Source organism: Notolabrus celidotus, chromosome 8, assembly GCF_009762535.1.
Source record: "Notolabrus celidotus isolate fNotCel1 chromosome 8, fNotCel1.pri, whole genome shotgun sequence".
In the NCBI taxonomy this organism is placed as follows: domain Eukaryota; kingdom Metazoa; phylum Chordata; class Actinopteri; order Labriformes; family Labridae; genus Notolabrus; species Notolabrus celidotus.
In genome coordinates this window covers 26,488,393-26,506,853 of record NC_048279.1, presented here as the reverse complement: position 1 = coordinate 26,506,853, position 18,461 = coordinate 26,488,393, and the positions used below count along the sequence as shown (strand labels likewise).

Genomic DNA, 18,461 nt, shown 5'->3' with positions numbered 1-18,461 from the left:
TAGTACCACTGTAGCTACTTACAATGCTTTACATGACCGCAGTACTGTACTGTTTGAAATAAAGTGCACATGAACCTACGTGTACGAGGTCTTTCATGTTGGTTTGTCACTGTTCAGACTGAGACCAATAATCCATGATGTTCTGCACACGTGCTGTATGTACATGTGATATGTGATATGTACTGGATGATGCAGCAGTGCCTCTTTCTCTCCACTAGAGAGCGCTGCTCACTACACTGGGTTTTTGAAAGCTGCTGTTTCAGCATGTACCTTGTTCTTTGTATATTCAGCAGAGCTAATCTGGTAACTTTTGTGCAGTAAAATATGTGGAAACACTTATTACATTTAAAGTCCTGCATTGACAATCTGGTATCTTCAAGTACAGATAAAATCATATAATAAAAGCACAAGTATGCAACAGGATGCAAGCATTGCAGTGTGTTAACTGAAGCATTGCAAACAACTATTTACATTTTTAGGTAGTTAGGTATAAAATAAGCATCATATTTTAAAAGGTAATTATATCTGTCACATGATTGCAGTGCAGTGAAAGGCAAGGGGTGAGTTTTTAAGCTGTTTAGCAAAAGTATGATGACATAAGTGACATGATGCAAGCACTCAAAGTGGGAAGATTTGCTTTGTTTTTTTAAGCCTCAAATGTCTGGGGAAAATGTTAAGCCAACCGCTTCAATATTATTGAGCTGATTCAATATTTTAATTTCTGATCCAATGGTTTTAGTTTTTTTTTCCTTTTAATAATGATTTCCCTCTTTTCAGTGTTTTATCAATTGTTGTATGTATTTGATGGTCAATTCTTACCCTCTGTGCTCTAAATGAACAATATGCATCATCTCTTGAGAATTAAATTAATAGAAATAAAAAAAAAACTGAAGTACTTCAGTTGCCCAAAACAAGAACAATGTTATTCCCTAGACTCAATTCATTCTATTTTTTCCCTTTGTAGGATATGTAGCTCATGCATGCAATTTGGTGTGATGTGGAAGACTGGTGCACATAGACCTATTGATTAAAAAAGGTCTCTTTGGCCATGGTCATTTAATGACAAGGTCATAATGAAGTGTTCACTGCAGTGACAGATGCTTCTCTTTTGATGCTCCAGGTTATTTCTATCCTCATGTTTTATTCCAGGTGGACCAATGCTGTCCAATCCGGTTGATCATACTTCTTGCTGTCATATTTCTTTCTTTTGGCCACGCCTCTCCACACAATGATTAATTGGGCACCCATGGGTGCATCAACTGTTATCTCTTCCAAGATCAATCCGAACAGTTATGCAATAGCTTTCACCTTATCGATTATTTGGGATGTGTAGTCATGTGCTTCAACTTTGCCAGTGGTAGTGTAAACGAGGAGACTACAGCTCCCGGCAGACAAAGCGGCTCGGTGCTCCACTAGTTTCACATTGACTGTAGTTCGCTCTAGTTGAAAACCCGTTCATGATTCAGTTCATTAATAAATAAAATCGGTGTCATGGCGGAATCTGCAGCATGTCCTGCTTTCCAGCTCGGAGGAGCCCGATACAACCAGGTAAGTCCTCCCGCGCTCCGTTAAATGTGCCTTAATGACATTTTGTTTTCCAGGCTTTCGGGTGAAAAACAGCCCCATCCTCCCCTCCTCCTCCTCCTCCTCCTCCGCCGCCCTGCTCCCTCTCCTGCTCCGCTCAGGCTGCTCTGGATGCTCACACTTTGCAGCGAAAGTTGCCTTTGATCTGCGGTCCGATTGTTTGTAATGAAACCGCAACAACTTCCTCTGATAATGAACTTCTGTTGTAATTGGATGAGTTTCAAGTTTGACATAGCTGTACTGAAGGAAATAATTGTCTGTCTGCAGAATCATATCGCTGTTTACATCTCCTCTGATTGATTGCACACCCTTTTCTCGGTGCAGCTCCGTGAGTTATTATATCACAGTGTTCAGGTCTGCAGCTAAGATACTGAGATCCCGCGCGTCAGATTAAGATCAGCCGTCTATTCTGACAGTTTCATCTGTTTGCGATTATTTGAGTGGCTTTTGAAGATTCCTAATTCAGCATCTCCAAATTCGCGCAACATTTGGCACACTGATTCCGGCTACACAGGACACCATCATGTATTTTTTACTGGATGCCCTGAGCAGACTGACTGTAGCCCCTCTTGTGATGAATTGGCTGTCCACTCTTATCTGAAGTCAATTACTCATTTTCGTGTCCTCAGACTGATTTGCATTGGTCAGCCTTGAAAGATGATGTGACCTTCACGTTCACTCTGTTGGCTCATGAACTGAGGAAGCTGCATGAGGTACATGGAAATTCCTGAGGCTCTTTCCCTGGAGGCCACTTATCAAACAGTGGCCCTGGAGGAAATGATTTGCCTGATGGTGCCTCAAAGAGCGAAGGTTGTCTTAAATAAGTTACTCAAGTTTTTGATCTGCTTTGGTTTCAACTTGTGTGAACTGTCCACTTAGTAGTTGTCAAAGGAGGTGGGACAAGTTTAAAACTGAAAACACAGAAAATGCTCTAAAAGCAGAAAAGAAAGCTATTTTTAATGTTCAATTTTGATCCAACTACTCCTCCCACACACTGACTGTAGCAGAACACACCCTTATATTGATTTTTGAACTTATCTGCTGGACTGCGGCCAAAGAGGTCCAAGGCTTCAAAAGGACCCCTGGCTCTAAGTTAAATATGAAAGTGAACATTTCTCAAGAGCAAAAAATGGATGCTAAACCAAAAAGATAGCTTAACCCACCCCAAAAGATGGAAAAGTACTGAAATATGCATGCAGCACCAGTTGACCTAGGGGTCTAAGCACACGCCTATATACAGACGCTGTAGTCCAGTCCTGGTGTAACACCTGGCCACGACCTTCCCCTCTGTCCTATGTTTCTTCATCTGTCCAGCAATATGCCAAATTATAAACTATAAAAACATTACAGATACACAAAAAAAAACGACCAAAGCAGATATGAAATGACCAGAAAGAGGAACCAAGTGTAACAAGAGACTGAAAAATGACAACAAAAGGGATGTCAAATGTTGAAAAAGTCATGTTACAGGGGTTGACTGGATGGCGGTTCAATGGAAAGTTACTTTCAAGAGAACTGCTGCGCCTATTACTGATTTCCACATTTCACCCTACAAAAACGAATGCCACAAGATTTACTGTGACATTTCAGCCCACTTTGAGCACACATACACAAAATGGTTTGGTCTGAATAGGTAATTTCTCTATCGGCACAAACCATATGGGGATAAAAATATTTAGAACTTGTTATTTTTCAAAATATTAAACTTGTGAGTTTTGCATGATTAAGGGCATGGCTTACTTGACTGACAGGTGGGCACACTGTAACATCACAGAGACTACGTCCATGTTTTATAGTCTATTACTTGCACGAGCACGTTAGAAGGCGATTAGTGAAATTACTGCTTCTAAACACTTCTGAAGTCATCAACGAAAAGCAGGGACACAGACATTCCCTAAACCAAATGAAATCTACTATCTACTATAGAATCATAAACAGAAGTTTAAATCCAAGAAAATCCATTCAACATTTCCACTGCTTTGAATAATGAATGCTGCTAATGACAGCTTTTAAAAACACATAACTATAATTTGAACAGCATGATCAATTTTATATGTTCACTCACATCACCGCAATAGGGGTTGCAAAATCTGTTATTTGGACATGTTGAGAATACCCAGAAACTTAACAAAACTACTGAGATATATATCTGCAAAAAGACAATAAAGAGACAGCTAGAATGGCGTTGACCACCTAAGGATGCAAAATGGTTATGGCAAAAAACGAACACAAAGACACTCAACAGGGACTACAGAGAACATTACACAGCAACATAAAGACACAAAAGGGCCACAAAGAGATGCAAAAAAGAATCCTGTTCTGGAAAAATATGACCAAAGGGGATGCAAATTAGTCTAAAAACAAACAAGGAGACTTAAAAACAAATTAACCAAAAAGAATAACCAAAAAGACAGTCAGCAGCCACAAAGATATACAAAACAATCATAAGAATTAAAGTGACTACCAAAGATGCAAAATGACCTTAGAGGAACGCAAGAAGTTATGACGGAATTTCAACTACTTCTAAGTAATATAAAACAACCACAAAATCCAAAGCAGACCCAAAGAATGACTAAATAGAGGGATGCCAAACAGTGACTTAGACACAGTAAATGAACAAAGTCTAAAAACAACTACATGATACATAGATATTAGATTAAAGAACTTTATTGAGCCCCTGTGGGGACAACAAGTTCATACTTGCATATGTCCAGAAAGGCAAAATGAATTATGAACCGACAAAGAAAGATCACAGCCTCACAGAATGGTCAGGAAGTCACCATGAGGAATGATCACAAAGACTGACTTAAGAGGTGCAAAAGAGACATCTTAAAACAAATTGATTAAAAATGACTCCAAAAGATGCAAAATCACCTCAGAGGGATGCAAAACAACCAAAGAGAGACACAGGATGGCTGCAAAGAATTAATATTCAGCACAAGCCCAAAATATAAACAATGACTAAAAAATACACTTAAAAATGACTTGCTAAAAGATGTACAGTTACCTGAGGGGAATAAGAACAACCACAATGAGACAATGAATGGTGATCAAGCATGACTCCTGGGAGAAGTGAAAGGAACACTGGACATAAAAAGGTCTGGCTGTGATTGTAAAAGAGGTTGAGGGTGATTTTCATGGAAACTAATTAACGCAGGATATTACATGGTTTACCGAGATAACACTTCATTTACACCAATTGTCTCCTGTGAATTATGGTTTCTGTAGCGTTTATCACCATTCTTTAAGATTCAAGGAAGAGTTTTATCTTTGATTTTTCCACTCCTATTGGGGAACCCTGGTGTAATTGTTTTTTTTATGAGGATCTTTTCAACATGACCCTTAAAAAAATACTTGTATTTTCCCATCTGCATTTTGAAGCTCATAAGAGCTTGATAAAGGTGGTGTAATACTTTCAGTTCCTTGCATCAAAGCAGTTAAAATTAGGCCAGTCCTTGAATCAGCATAAATCTTGCTCAGTTTGTGTGTGCTTGCTTCTGTGCTCCATCTCTGCCAGCCTTGTTGTGTACTCTCTTGGGAGCTGAAACTCATGCATAATTAAAGCAGGCTCCTCACATGGATCCTCACTCTACCCCACTCTAACAAAACAGCACTGCAGCACATATGGCCTGTCAGAAGAGGAGATGGGTGATGGAGGAAAAGAAGTGTCGGGAAATCCTTAGATACAGTGCAGATAGACGGTATATCTGCAGTCTTTAGGGGGAGTGAATATTGTTTCAGTCATTTCAATTAGGACTCGGTGCTGAACAGATGATTAAAATACAAAGGAGTTTGTTCCACACTGTTTTCTGCCCTTCATAACTGATAAATGTCTCAGAGGGAAACTGATTGAAGCTACCATGTTTTTGTCCAGCTGGTTTGCCAAAGAGATTCTTGGCATTGAGTTCTGCGGGGCCTTTTCAGGCTGTTGGCACACATACTTAGCAAATTGGCATTCTGATGAAGACAGCCAGGGGAACAAAGAGAGGGAGCTTGACCAGCAGCTCCGAGGCTCACTCTGAGGAATGTGTTTGCTGAAAGTAAACCTACCAAAGATTGATCATATTCTAGAAAGTTTAGCTCCAACAACACTTTTTTACTTTTAGTTCTCAGTCATATCTCGCTCTTCTGTTTAGTTAGGTTAGCAACTGTGTTATTCTTGTTTCTACATTTGAGGAATTGTTTTTGTTTTTTTTTTACCATTGAGAATATTACAGGGCCGTTTCTTCATAGTGGTAAAAATAATTGGGCAACGTTTTTTGTATTAGAATAGCAAGGATATATGCATGGATACACAATCTTTACCTTCAGAAAAAACAGTGTGGATCAGCGGTTGACCGATTATCATGGGCTGGTATTCAGCATTTGGCTGATTATCCTGATTACATTTTACAGATCGTTAATGTATTAATTAAAAAGTGCGCTCCATTGGCTCTACTGCAAGTGTGTCCTTCCCCCTAGTTCTGTTTTCACTCACCACACTGCTTCTTTTACTTAAGTGAATAATAGGAGCAGTGGTACGACTGGTGAATACATTTATAAACTGTTAAAAGGTGTACACTTCCTTGATACAAAATCTCTACTTTTTGCTGTTGGACATATTTATCTATAGTAATTAGTCAGAAGTAGCCTGCTTTTTTGAATGACAGGTCCATATTCAAAATTAAGTCTCATGAATAATAAGTAATAAAACTAATAATCAGTTTTTGTATTTGTATCTAAAAATTATAATCGGTAGACCCTGAGTGTGAAGCATTGATCTCTTGCTAATCATCCAAAGCTTTTAACTGCATCTCAAAGTCTTTGTTGTGGGAATAGAGTAATCATTTTTTTAATATGAAGATAAATGTATTTTGGGATTATTCTCTTTTTTTTAAAAAAAAGCTTGTTGGCAGATAGTTAAGTGAGAACATGCACACCACTCTTATGTCTAAGCTTAGTGTTTCTCTGTTCCAATTTTTTATTTTTTTTTGCCAAACTAAGCCAATTCCCTCCTTGATTCATCACTCCTACTTGATTGATTCACCAAAGTGGTATCAAACTTCTCTTCAAATTCTGTAAAATTAATTAATTATTCTTGAAACCAAAAACTTTTCTGCTATAGCTGAGGACTGAAGTGTTGTTTCTGTGACTTTTGGCATTGAAATGACCAGGGAAGAGTTTAAGTTTGTTTGCGAAAGCGGATTGGATGTTGTTTTATTGTCAGAATCACTAAATGTGACAATTTTAGAAATATATGAAAATAGAATCCTTGCAGCAGCAGCAGCACTGTTAAAAAAAATAGATACAGAAAATAGATTACCTATATCAAAGAGCGTGTAAGAATCTAACAAAAGTGTTTAATGTGTGTACTGAAGTGGAGTAAAACATTGCTCAGGCATGTTGGGGTTAAATTGATTTCTAGGTCTGTTATAACTGGTGCGTAAAATGGATGAATCAGTTCAAACTTTCTAGGACTTTGACTTCACAGAGAGGAGGATGCTGACTTTCATTAAGGATTAACTTTGTCATGCTGTCTTTTTCAGGGTTCATTCTTTGGACGTCTGAGACACTTTATCGAAATCATTGACCCCAGCACTCTGTTTGTATCTGAGGTAAGCTTTTCTCCATAAATGGCTTTAAACTTGGCTGGTAGATCTGCCACAATGGGTAACAAAATAAAGCTGGAGGACCCATATGGGGAGTTGAGAAGATATTAAACATGGACAAAAACGCAAAAAGTTAAACAAAAACTTACTTCAGATGTGATTCCACCACTGGGAGCATGAGGAGGAAAGACACAAGGAAGATGTAGGGGAATAGACAAGAAAGACACAGACACAGGAAGGAAACACAGAGACTAATTAATATACACTAGGTAACTAGCAACAGGTGTGGACACAGGTCACAGGTGAAAGTAATGAGGATAATCAAGGTGGGGGAAACACATAAGGGCAGGAAGTAAAACTAAACTAGGAACTACAAAATAATACAGGACACACAAAAAACTGGACAAAGAAACACACGAGAAAATACACACAAGACATAGAACACTAATAAAGACAAGGAAAACGTATAACTAATTCACACAGTGAAGAAAGAAGATATGAAACACAAGGTAATATTCAAAATCAAACAGGAAATCAAAGAGACAACAATACAGATAAAATACAAAACTAAACCAAAACGACTTATGACAGGATGTATGTAATGTGTGGTTTCAGTAAAAAAAATGAAACAATGCTCACGTTTCTATTCTAATGAATTGGAGAGAAGCTGCCCTACTGATAAGCCATGGCAGAGAGGCAGATGTCAATAATCTTGGTTATTAATACATTTTTTAATTGAGGTTAAAAAAGCTTTAGTGCTGAGGGTTTGCTAACTGTTTGCTGCCTTAGTTTGTCTCACGGTTTATGATTTTATGTTGAACATATCACATTCTATGAGTTTTTGGCATCACTTAAGAAGGAGGGGGATATTTCTCAACATTTACAGCTCCTGTGAGGATATTTTGCCAGTTGTAAAGCAGACAGACATTATAATATTTATGTCTTTATACACAATCTACAAAAGTTAACAAGAGCATTTGTGATAGGATTTACTTTTCCTATATATTTATTTTTGATGCCTGTTTCTGTGGCAATGGGGAGGTGTCAGGCAAGGTGAATAAACATGTGCTACAAAAACTGTATTAACATTTTTTATGGCAAAGAGTGATGGTGAGTGAGGAGTTTGGCTGAAGGGCAAAAATGGAGGATGAGAATTTTTTCAGGATATCTATATTGTGGATGTTTAGAGTAAGACTAGCAAAAAGACATGGTGTGCTGCTTTATCCACAATGGGTGTCAAAATGGACACACACTTAATGTTCCTAGCAGTAGCTTTAACCCTCCAGGTTATCAGAAAAAATAACTATATTTAGAGAGGGAGGGTTAAAACTTTATAATCTAAAGCTTTCAGAAAAATATACTAGAAAGAACAGTGCAATATTTACCTGAGAATAGATGGAGAGTCCTATAAAGCTACATAAAGTTACAATTATTTATGTTTAACCACTTAAGTATATAGTTTGTCTAATATTGCTTGTTTCTTTTTGTTTCTCTGTTTGTAGACACAGCTGAAAGAGAGCATCAAACTCCTTGATGACTATAAACATGGCACACTTCCACCTGGAATCTCTGATCTTCAGGTGAGGTTCACTGAGGTCAATATTATACAACACAGAGTGTCTCATAGTGTAATATGATAGCATGTTCCTGAAGGTTGACTAATTATGGGTCTTTTCTTTCACTGCCCTGCTTACCTATGCAGCTGTGGGAGGCCCAGAAGATCAAGCAGGTAAGTGACTCTCCACCCGTCATACGTCAGCTCAGGTTAAACACACCTCCATACGTTGAAGCCTGTGGGCTCCTGGCAGCATGAGGATGATGCCTTGCTCTCTGCACGCAGGCCATCATTCATCCTGACACAGGAGAGAAGATCTTCATGCCATTTCGAATGTCAGGTATGACCTCACATGAAGATCTTTGATGAAGTTGTTGAAGTTTACACCATTTTTTTTTCATCATTTCTTTAAACTGAAAATCACCTCTTGGCTCGTGCAGGTTATGTGCCATTTGGAACACCGATTGTAAGTCTCATATGAAATCATACATTGAAACTAGACTGTGCATATTTCCATTTACATGGTCATGTTTGGGAAGTGATGACATGAGACTTTGGACTTATTTTACCCAGAAATAAGCTCTTATTCCCTGGTCTCATCTAGGTCATTGGCCTTCTTCTCCCAAATCAGACTGTGCTGTCTACCATTATATGGCAGGTACTGTAAATAAGTAACGTATTGTACATCCATTGCATTTATTATTGACCGTCTGGTAAGCGCGCTTTTATTGTTGACATGCAGATGTTTCCCACTGGAAGAAGGTTGATATGAATAAAGTGCTGCTGCTGTTTGCTTCTTTCTTTGTGCTGTCACTTTACAGTAACATGTACAATAAACCTATCTATCTATCTATCTATCTATCTATCTATCTATCTATCTATCTATCTATCTATCTATCTATCTATCTATCTATCTATCTATCTATCTATCTATCTATCTATCTATCTATCTATCTATCTATCTATCTATCTATCTATCTATCTATCCTTAATTCATTCCTTTAACCTTCATCCCTCTCTTATAACCTTCTTTCTTTCTGACAGTGGCTGAACCAGAGTCATAATGCTTGTGTAAATTATGCTAACCGAAATGCCACAAAGGTAGGTACTATTTACTGCGAACATTCAAATCCTCAGTCTCCCCAAAAACCTGTAGAAATGAGAACATTAATTGCTTTAGATATTTACTTAATGTTTTTTATTTTAATTGTATTGCCATAAAAGAAAATCCTGCATTATTTTTCTCCTTCCAGATTTTGTCTCTTAATAGAATCCCATCTTAAGATAGAATCTGTTATACATATCTGTTATATTCATCTCACTTATATAAAGGTATGACACAGTATTTGCCTTGTCCTTCCTCAGCCTACGCCCACCTCCAAGTTTCTACAAGGCTATGTAGGAGCTGTGACCAGTGCTGTGTCTATTGCAGTGAGTGGGATTCTTGTTTAGTAGCATCAGTACCCTCTTTCAGAGCACTGTTTGATGTTTTTTTTTTCTGTTATACCTTCACATAATGCTGCAAATGTTGTCTTGAGCCACTGTGAATTTGAACTGCACAGAAGCAGCAGGGATATTGTAGAAACAGTGTCATTAATTAAGGATACTGGTGGTACTAATTAGAGCTGTTGTTTGTATCTCAGTTGCAGTAATTAAGTAAGGATCCTGATGCTACTACTGTTACAAAAACAACTGTTTTCCTGTAGAAATTAATCTAAAACATGATACCAAAACTATTTTAATCCTAGTCCTGTAAAACAATCTCACTGAGCCTCATTCACTAACATCGTCCTTTTTCTTAAATTCGTTCTTGAGAAGATTTCTGAGAGAAGTCTAAGTCAGATTCATGAACCTGTTCTTTAACCATAGAAGTGTTCATACCTGTGTTCTTGAATTCATGAATACCATGTCCCTCTAAGTTTGAAGCTCATGCTTGATGTTCCCATGTAGCATAGGTGTACTTCCATTTACTGTCCGTATAAGGGCATGAGACTGCAGTGATGTGCACACTCAGAAATCCACAGGGTCAAGAGGAGAAGTAGAGAGACATTTGAAAAGCACAAATGTAATAATCAATCTACTGACTGGAGTTCAAGTTAATAGACACTTTAAGCTGTTCTGAAACTGAGGTAGTGCTGCTGGAAGTGAATCACAAATTAGCTTATTTATTTTATTTTGTAGCTCCAGTAGTGAAAATAAACAAATCAATTCAATGATATCACTCAGTCAGAGATGGTCATCAGAAACGCTGCACTGTCATCACTAAAGGACACAGATGAAGTGAATAATCTCTGATCTACGGGGAAAGGGAAGAAAGAGACACCGACCATATCTCGTCTTTTTTTCAGAATCCATTTCATTTGAGTGATTTTATTCTAAAAGCTGTCTCTGTAGATGGATTGACATTTAACAGATCAGTCATTAAGTTTCCCTGTGTAGAGGAAGGTTAGTATTGATGTGGTTGAGTTTCCTTTCATCATATATTATCATTTAAACTGTAGCCTATATTATTGTCTTATGCTAAATTTTACATACATTAGTTTTATAATGTTTCACGCTTGTTGGTCTACATGCCTGACCAATAAAGCTGATTCTGATATTTTTTAAATTATTACCTCAGTGCAAACTTTATAGTCATAACTAAACATTTAGGAAATTACACAAAACATTGCGTGATTAAAATAAAACTTGAAGGAAAACAATGTCCAGTAATCTTGCACTGACATATCAGCACTTAAATGTGCGTAAGAGTGCTTTTGAGTGTTTGCTCTTGGCTAAGAACAAATTCCAGATAGGAAAACTTTGGTGAATGTGAGAATCTTCTTAAAATCTTCAAGGAAAGTTAGTGAATGAGCCACAGTCTTTTCTCAGTCTGTGTTACATTTATTTTCTAAACCTCTTTGTCTTTAATAGGTGGGACTGAATGTTCTGATTCAGAAAGCCAACAAGCTGAACCCTGCCACCAGAATGATAATTCAGAGATTAGTCCCCTTCCCAGCAGTAGGTAGGTTTTCAAAGGATGTTCTGTGCAAGTAATGGTCTGTGAGAAAGTATGTGGCCCTCTGCTGGCTGGATGTTTTAGTCGTTTGTTCCCCAAAAAATCAAAATCAAATTTAACACATCAGATATTATCAACAGGACAGTCATGCACAGTGAGGATGTGGATTACGCAGGCTAAAGTGTTTTTTATGATTTATTTCCCAAAAGCAAACAAGTAAACAAAAGAACTAAGAAAAATCATGGCTTCTGCTGTCTCTCTTGCACTGGTGAAAAAACACAGAAGCCCACATGCTGGTCCTATACTTGCCTACCTGCCTATATAACCTGCAGTTTCCCATAGTGTTACCAAATTCCAAACAAAAATGCTTGCCATGTAAAACTAAACATGAAGCATCAGAAAATATTATCAAAAATCGACGCACATGTTCAAAATAACCATAGAAGCTACTAAAAATACAATAAAATACTACTCATGACATGTAAACTAACAAACGATCAACAAATCTATAGCTCCTACACTAAATACTTAATGTGTAATATCTGAGACAGTAATTTATGGAAGCAGCTGTGAGGAGATTTTTGCAGGTTATATAATAAATGTTGGTGCCTCTTATCATCTACAAAAGCAAACAAGACTACTATCTCCAAAGAGACTGAGCCTATCACACGGTAATCTTTAAAGCCTAATTCATCAGGTTGCCACTGAGCTGGTGTCAGGGGAGGCGCTTCACAGCTGAAGAAACAGCCTTTGTTTACATTTTCTACTGCAAAGATTCACAGTGAGTGATATGTTTGACTGTTAAATGAAAGCAGGATGAGGTTGGAAAATGCTACTCATGCATGTACAGGAAAGGCTCAGCAAAAAGAGATTTTGTACTGCTTTGTGTATGAGGGTCTCTAAAATTAATGCAAACTGACAGTCTCTACAGACATGTCTACTGTAAAAGAAACCTTAAAGGCCCTGTAAGGAGTTTTTACCTGGTTGTGGAACAGACTGAGATGGATCCTGATGCCTCTATATGACCCACTAAAGCAAACAATACCTCAGGACACAAGACTGACAGTTTCTATTTTGTAGTTTTTAATGCCTGAAATTCCCGAGAAGGGGTAGGTGTCAGTAGGTGTTTTACCTTTATTGTACTGATAATTACACATTTTCAGGGGAAGATCAACACAGAGTTAAGAGGTATCACTTTGTCCCAGAGGGGGCGCCAAAATCAAAACTAACCAAAAGTCCTTCACAGGAGCTTTACGACACATAATTTAAAAGTAGCTTTACGTTAAGTAGGATTTTGTTGCTTTACATTTTGTAGTCTAAAGCACTGGTTTTCACCTAATTTGTTTCACTTCCTGATGTTTATTCTTTTTGTTTTCATACATTTGATCATTTTTTCATTGTGTATCGCAATTTTTTGTCCTGTAAATTCAGTTATATACTACCTATATACTGTAAATACATATTGTGCTGTTTTATTGTTAGTGCTGGAGCTGCATGTCTGTGTCAAAAATATCATATTTTAATACATTTTTGAGTAGATTTTAGTGAGAGTGTCTTTAATATCTTTAAAGTCTTTTTTGTTTTGGTAAGTTCTTGCATTTCTTGCCTTGATATTCTGTTCTTGTCTTGAAGGAAAATATTATAAACAGTAAACAATTGCTTTTTCTCTCACCACTCTCAGCGAGTGCAAACATCTGTAACGTTGGCCTGATGAGACACAACGAGCTCTCTGAAGGTATTGACGTCTTGGACAACAATAGGAACGTGGTGGGATCCTCAAAAATTGCCGCAAGACATGTAAGCAGCTTTCTCACACACTAAACACACCTTGATGCACTTAGTATGTTTACAGTCTTGTTATTCTGTCGATTACATTTTATTGCTAATGTGATGGCAGCTGACAACAGGAAAAGGCAATATTTCCTGCCCCCCCTTCCTGTCACTCAGCAGACATCTGATCCCATGAAAGGGAAAATTAAATCCGACCCATTGCAGTATTTGTAGTGAAGCGTGTGCACAATGTTCTTTTTTTCCCCTCAGGCGATCATGGAGACCGCTTTCACACGTGTGGTCCTCCCCATGCCGATCTTTGTCCTGCCCCCCATCATCATGTCCTACCTAGAGAGGTTTGTACAAATATATACTAGACATATAATATGAATAAGCCGGTCTGTAGGCAACAATAACTAAGGTCATGTTGACATTAATAATGCCATGAAAACAAAGGCACTTCAAACGATCAAAAGAGAGTGCATTGGATCTGTTTCTTTTTCTGTGGCTGCATGTAATCTCATCTAAAGAGCACCTCAAACATAGACCTTTTGTGAGTCCAGAAAGTGGTCCTTGCTCTATTTTTTTTAAAACTCTAAATACAATTTATGGTTATGAATAAAGTTTTAGTCAATGGAATTACTGAACACAGTAACTTACTTTGTGAACAAAGACCTGAATCTGAGATTCTGACATTGGCTTTAACAACACACATATTTAAGAAAACTTCACAAAGAGTTTTTAAAACTAAAAGCAAAAACACCTAGAAAAGCTTTGAAGTAAGTTTAAGCTAGCTGGTGATATCATCCCAGCTAGCCTTAGGTAAGGCTAAAATGACCACATTATTACCACCTGGTTCTTTAAATGAAGAGTCCAGTTAAAATATGTAGAGTCATGCTAGCTCTGTTTTCAAATCCTAAATAAATGAAGCAGGTGCCAGAACTGCAAATTTGAAATCTGTCCTGCTAAATACCAGCTTTTGCCTTTATTCCCAAATCTGAGAGATCCTGGGATTGTTCAGAGTGTAGTCAAAAGTGATCTTTTTGAAAAGGCTTTAAATGTACATCAGCATCGTTACTATTTTCAATTTGAATGTTTTTATTTTATCTTAAAGATCACAGGATTGCTTTCCTGTTTCAAAAACAGTTTTCTTGACTTATCACTTTATTTTTAGTTATTGTTCTCTTTGTTTTATGGCAGTATTATATAATCGATTCTGGTCTAATGATACTAATAAATAAGTATGAGTAATGAACCAGAGCCGACATATGGTCTGCCCTCAAGTACTTAGCACACATTTATTCAGTGATAGTAGGTCACGGCCATGATAAAAGAATAAAATGTTATAAAGCCAAATATGTTTTCAAACTCAAACAGCCGCACTACAGGCAGACTTTCTGTCTATATTCTGATTTTAGGTAGAGAAGAAAACTGCAGTTTGACTCATCAAACCCAGAGCTGTAACTTTCACACAGACAGATGAATCTCTCACCCTCTAACTGTGTAAAACAGCTCCCCCAAAACACTGCTCAGGATGTTTTTCAAACAGATCCAAAAATAACTCGCACTCGTCACCTGGGATTGATCCACAGAGCAGACTTTGATCATTCTCTCTTGACTTGTGCAGGATGCGTTTTCTGCAGAGCAACCGCAGATTGTTGCTGCCCATCCACAGCGTTGTGTGCCTGGTTACCTTCGGTCTCTCCCTGCCCGTGGCCATCAGCCTGTTCCCCCAGATGTCTCAGGTACAGTAAATCATCAGCCGGTTCATCTGCTTCTGCTGCTGATTCAAGGCCAGATGGCTGAGGGAAACAGCTGGAAGGGAATTCAAATTACATATACACCACTACACATACACAGCGTTGACCCACAAAGCTTATACTCGCCCATTTTTCCAGATTTCTCTTCTTATGTGTGATTAAAAGTTAAAGTGAGGCTGGAAGAAAGACTCACATGGATGTGGAGCTTAAATTTTTACCTGCAGTATTTACCTTTCTTGTTTGCAGATCGAGGTGTCTTGCCTGGAGCCAGAGATTGCCATGGCAACAGATTGTAAGGTTGTGACCTACAACAAGGGTTTATGATGGATGGCTTGGTGTAGGAGAGCAGAGCGGAGGACAGGGAGCAGGGATGGAAATGAGGGTGGATTGTGAGGAGCTGTCAGGGAGCATCCGCAGTTGGGTTTGTCTTTTATAGCACAGCCTGTAAATCCACATGTACTAACAAACATTCTTTAAACCTGTTCTTAAAAACCCAGCAAACAATAAGTCTTCTGAGTCAGGGGCAGATTTTGTACCTTTCCTTGTAGAAATCTAAAGCAGGGAAGATTCCCTGTATGTAGATATGATTTTTTTTAGAAGCTGTAAAATCAGGTTGTAGACACTACTGATATTATATATAATATATATATATATATATATATATATATATATATATATATATATATATATATATATATATATATATATATATATATATATATATATATAATAAATATATAAAAATCAATGTTTAACAAAGAAAGGCCACCCAAGTAAAGTTAATTAATGGCTTATGTACAGTCAGCCATCTGACTGCCACATATGTTATACATGGCTGCTCTTTGATCCAATAATCAAAGTCTTTAAAGAGTTAAAACCTGCAATAAGTCACTTTTTGTCTACTCTGAGGAGGATGGGGTTAAAGGAAGCTATAAAAACTACATAGAAACATCATGTTTTGATGTGATGATACAGCGACCTCATCAGCAAACAGCTGATATTAACACACCCAGCAGACACTTAGCAATAAAGTTTAATTTAGTGTCGTATTGTTCACCACCTGAGAAATGTGAATCCAATATTTCTTCCATATTTTGGTCCTCTGGAACATTTCTGTCTCAATAAGTCTTAACACTCTGCCATGTTTGGTCCTGATAAAGAAAAAACTTTGAATACTAAATATACACCACAGACTGTAGGGTACAAGTAGACATAGTCATCGTGGTGTCACCCGATTGTTTGTCCAGGACCTCAAAGCTCCTTTAAAGAGTATTTAACTGGTTATGAGACACACTGAAATTATTATAGATGCCTCTATATGAGCTACAAAAGCAAACAAATCATCAGCAACAAGACTGATTATTTCTTTGTAGTTCTTTTTACCATTTGAATTTGCTGCTGGGGGGTAGGTGTCAGACAGGTGATTTAACGTGTGCTGCATTAAGGGCAGTATTTAGCATTTTGATGTCTTTTTCTATATTAAAAAAGCTGGATGAGATATGAGTCAAAAAACACACCTTCTAAAAGTTTAGGACGAGATCAGCAGAGATATAAGAGGCACTATTTGTCCACCAGGGGGCACAAAAGATGACACAAACTGAAAGTTCTTTTAAATGTTTTTGGCTGTTGGCACCTTTTTCTACAAGGACTGGAAGAAATTTGGAGGTTTGAGGAAGTTTGAGAGGAAGAGATACTCGGGTTTATCGTAAACTCATGCCAACTTTGTGGGTTTATTAATGGGTTGCTAATTTTACTAGCAAAAAACGGTTTGAAAGTGAAAAGCTTAACAACATCAGGTGACTAAAATGTTTCAGTCAACTTTTATGAACTTTAAACACACAATTAAAGAGACAAAGTTCGTATACAATAAGTAACTTATGTCTCTGTAATTAGTTGTGCATCTTTGTGATCTGTACTTTGACTGTTTTGTAAGATTTGAATAATTATTGCTAGCCAACTACTCTAACATCTCACACAAAAAACAGTAGAGACAATTCTTTAAAACAAAACAAAGCATAGATATTCTTTTTTGGATGAAACACATGTCCTGGTTTACACATCCCATCAATCATTACAACATTACTCTCTCAAACTGAGCTATATCTTAAATTAAGCAGATCTTTACAGTTTGATTTAGAGACTTGTTTTAGAGCCTCATCTATACTACTATGATGCACAAGCCAGCATTACTTGTACTTACTATAAAAATGTATCATAAACAATTATTGATAGGGATTTCGAGAATATAGTAATAAGCAAATTTGAACTAAGATAGGTCCTGACTACATTTTACAGTACAAAAAAAGCCCATTAGTGCCCTCTGCTGGACAAACTTAAGACTCCATCCCGTAATATTTCCAGCTTCTCTTATTGCTGTTTTCTTGTCAGCTAAACACGACTGAAATAGTCTCATTGGGTGAAAATCACACAAATGCAATACTTGTTCTATGTGACCCAGTACCAATGGGATGTTTGGCCCTCTTGATATATTTGTGTTGCTATACTTGGTGCTCCTCTCTAGAAACAAGCACACAGAGGGGTTATTTTGAGCATGAGTGTCAAACTGAAAACAATACTGACCTTATCATAGTGCTGGGTAAAGTTAAATCATTGTTGTGATGTTGCTGTAATGACATGGTTCAATTCTTAACCTGATGATTTTGTAACTTGTATCTGCAATAAGCTAAGATCAGCACAATCATGCTCAAGTTGGTGTATGTTATTATTTCATGTTGGGAAACAATGAATAAGATATGAAATCAAAATCTCTCATGGAAATCTCTGAACTGACCAGACTGTCCTCAGATATATTCTGTATAACGACAGAAGACTGGACCATTATGTAACATTCTTACCAACATGAAGCCACTCTGTTAATGGCTGTACTTTATATGTCCAACGTGGAGACTGCGCTGTAGATGTATATCAATGTACACACTGGTTAAACTGGTAAATGCCATGCAGACTATTGTAACCCATCTAATGTGAAATAACATACTGGAGTTTAATGTCTTGATTTTATTTTCTACTATAGCCAAATATTGTAAACTAACTTTCTTTCCTTAAATGAAGGACAGACTTTTAAATCAACTACTGACTGTTTCTTGAAACACTACTGTATTCCTAAAGAACGACCTTTTTGTAAAATATAAAATCAATATGACTGATTATGACCTTGTATTTCTAATACTTTGTATGATTCTTCT

General features: G+C 37.3%; 1 protein-coding gene and 2 long non-coding RNA genes across 3 annotated transcripts in view; 1 reads left to right on the top strand and 2 right to left on the bottom strand.

Annotated features, from left to right (window-relative positions):
* Positions 1–7,408, bottom strand: part of LOC117817485 — a 28,047-nt gene extending 20,639 nt beyond the window's left edge. The window contains exon 1 of the long non-coding RNA XR_004632155.1: positions 7,322–7,408. This is a non-coding gene — a long non-coding RNA (uncharacterized LOC117817485). The remainder of the gene's footprint in view (positions 1–7,321) is intronic.
* On the top strand, positions 1,250–15,876 carry sfxn5b (sideroflexin 5b). The gene is made up of 14 exons (XM_034690210.1): positions 1,250–1,548; positions 7,110–7,178; positions 8,675–8,752; positions 8,875–8,901; positions 9,013–9,067; positions 9,168–9,193; positions 9,332–9,385; positions 9,772–9,828; positions 10,093–10,158; positions 11,641–11,731; positions 13,407–13,522; positions 13,766–13,851; positions 15,123–15,240; positions 15,502–15,876. Exons 1-14 carry the CDS (start codon positions 1,492–1,494, stop codon positions 15,577–15,579), a joined length of 978 nt encoding a protein of 325 aa, XP_034546101.1. The 5' UTR covers positions 1,250–1,491; the 3' UTR covers positions 15,580–15,876.
* On the bottom strand, positions 14,854–15,532 carry LOC117817486. Its single transcript, XR_004632156.1, has 2 exons — positions 15,487–15,532; positions 14,854–15,310 (listed from the first exon to the last, which is right to left on the bottom strand). It is a non-coding gene; the product is annotated as an uncharacterized LOC117817486 (long non-coding RNA).
* Positions 15,877–18,461: the final 2,585 nt, after the last annotated feature.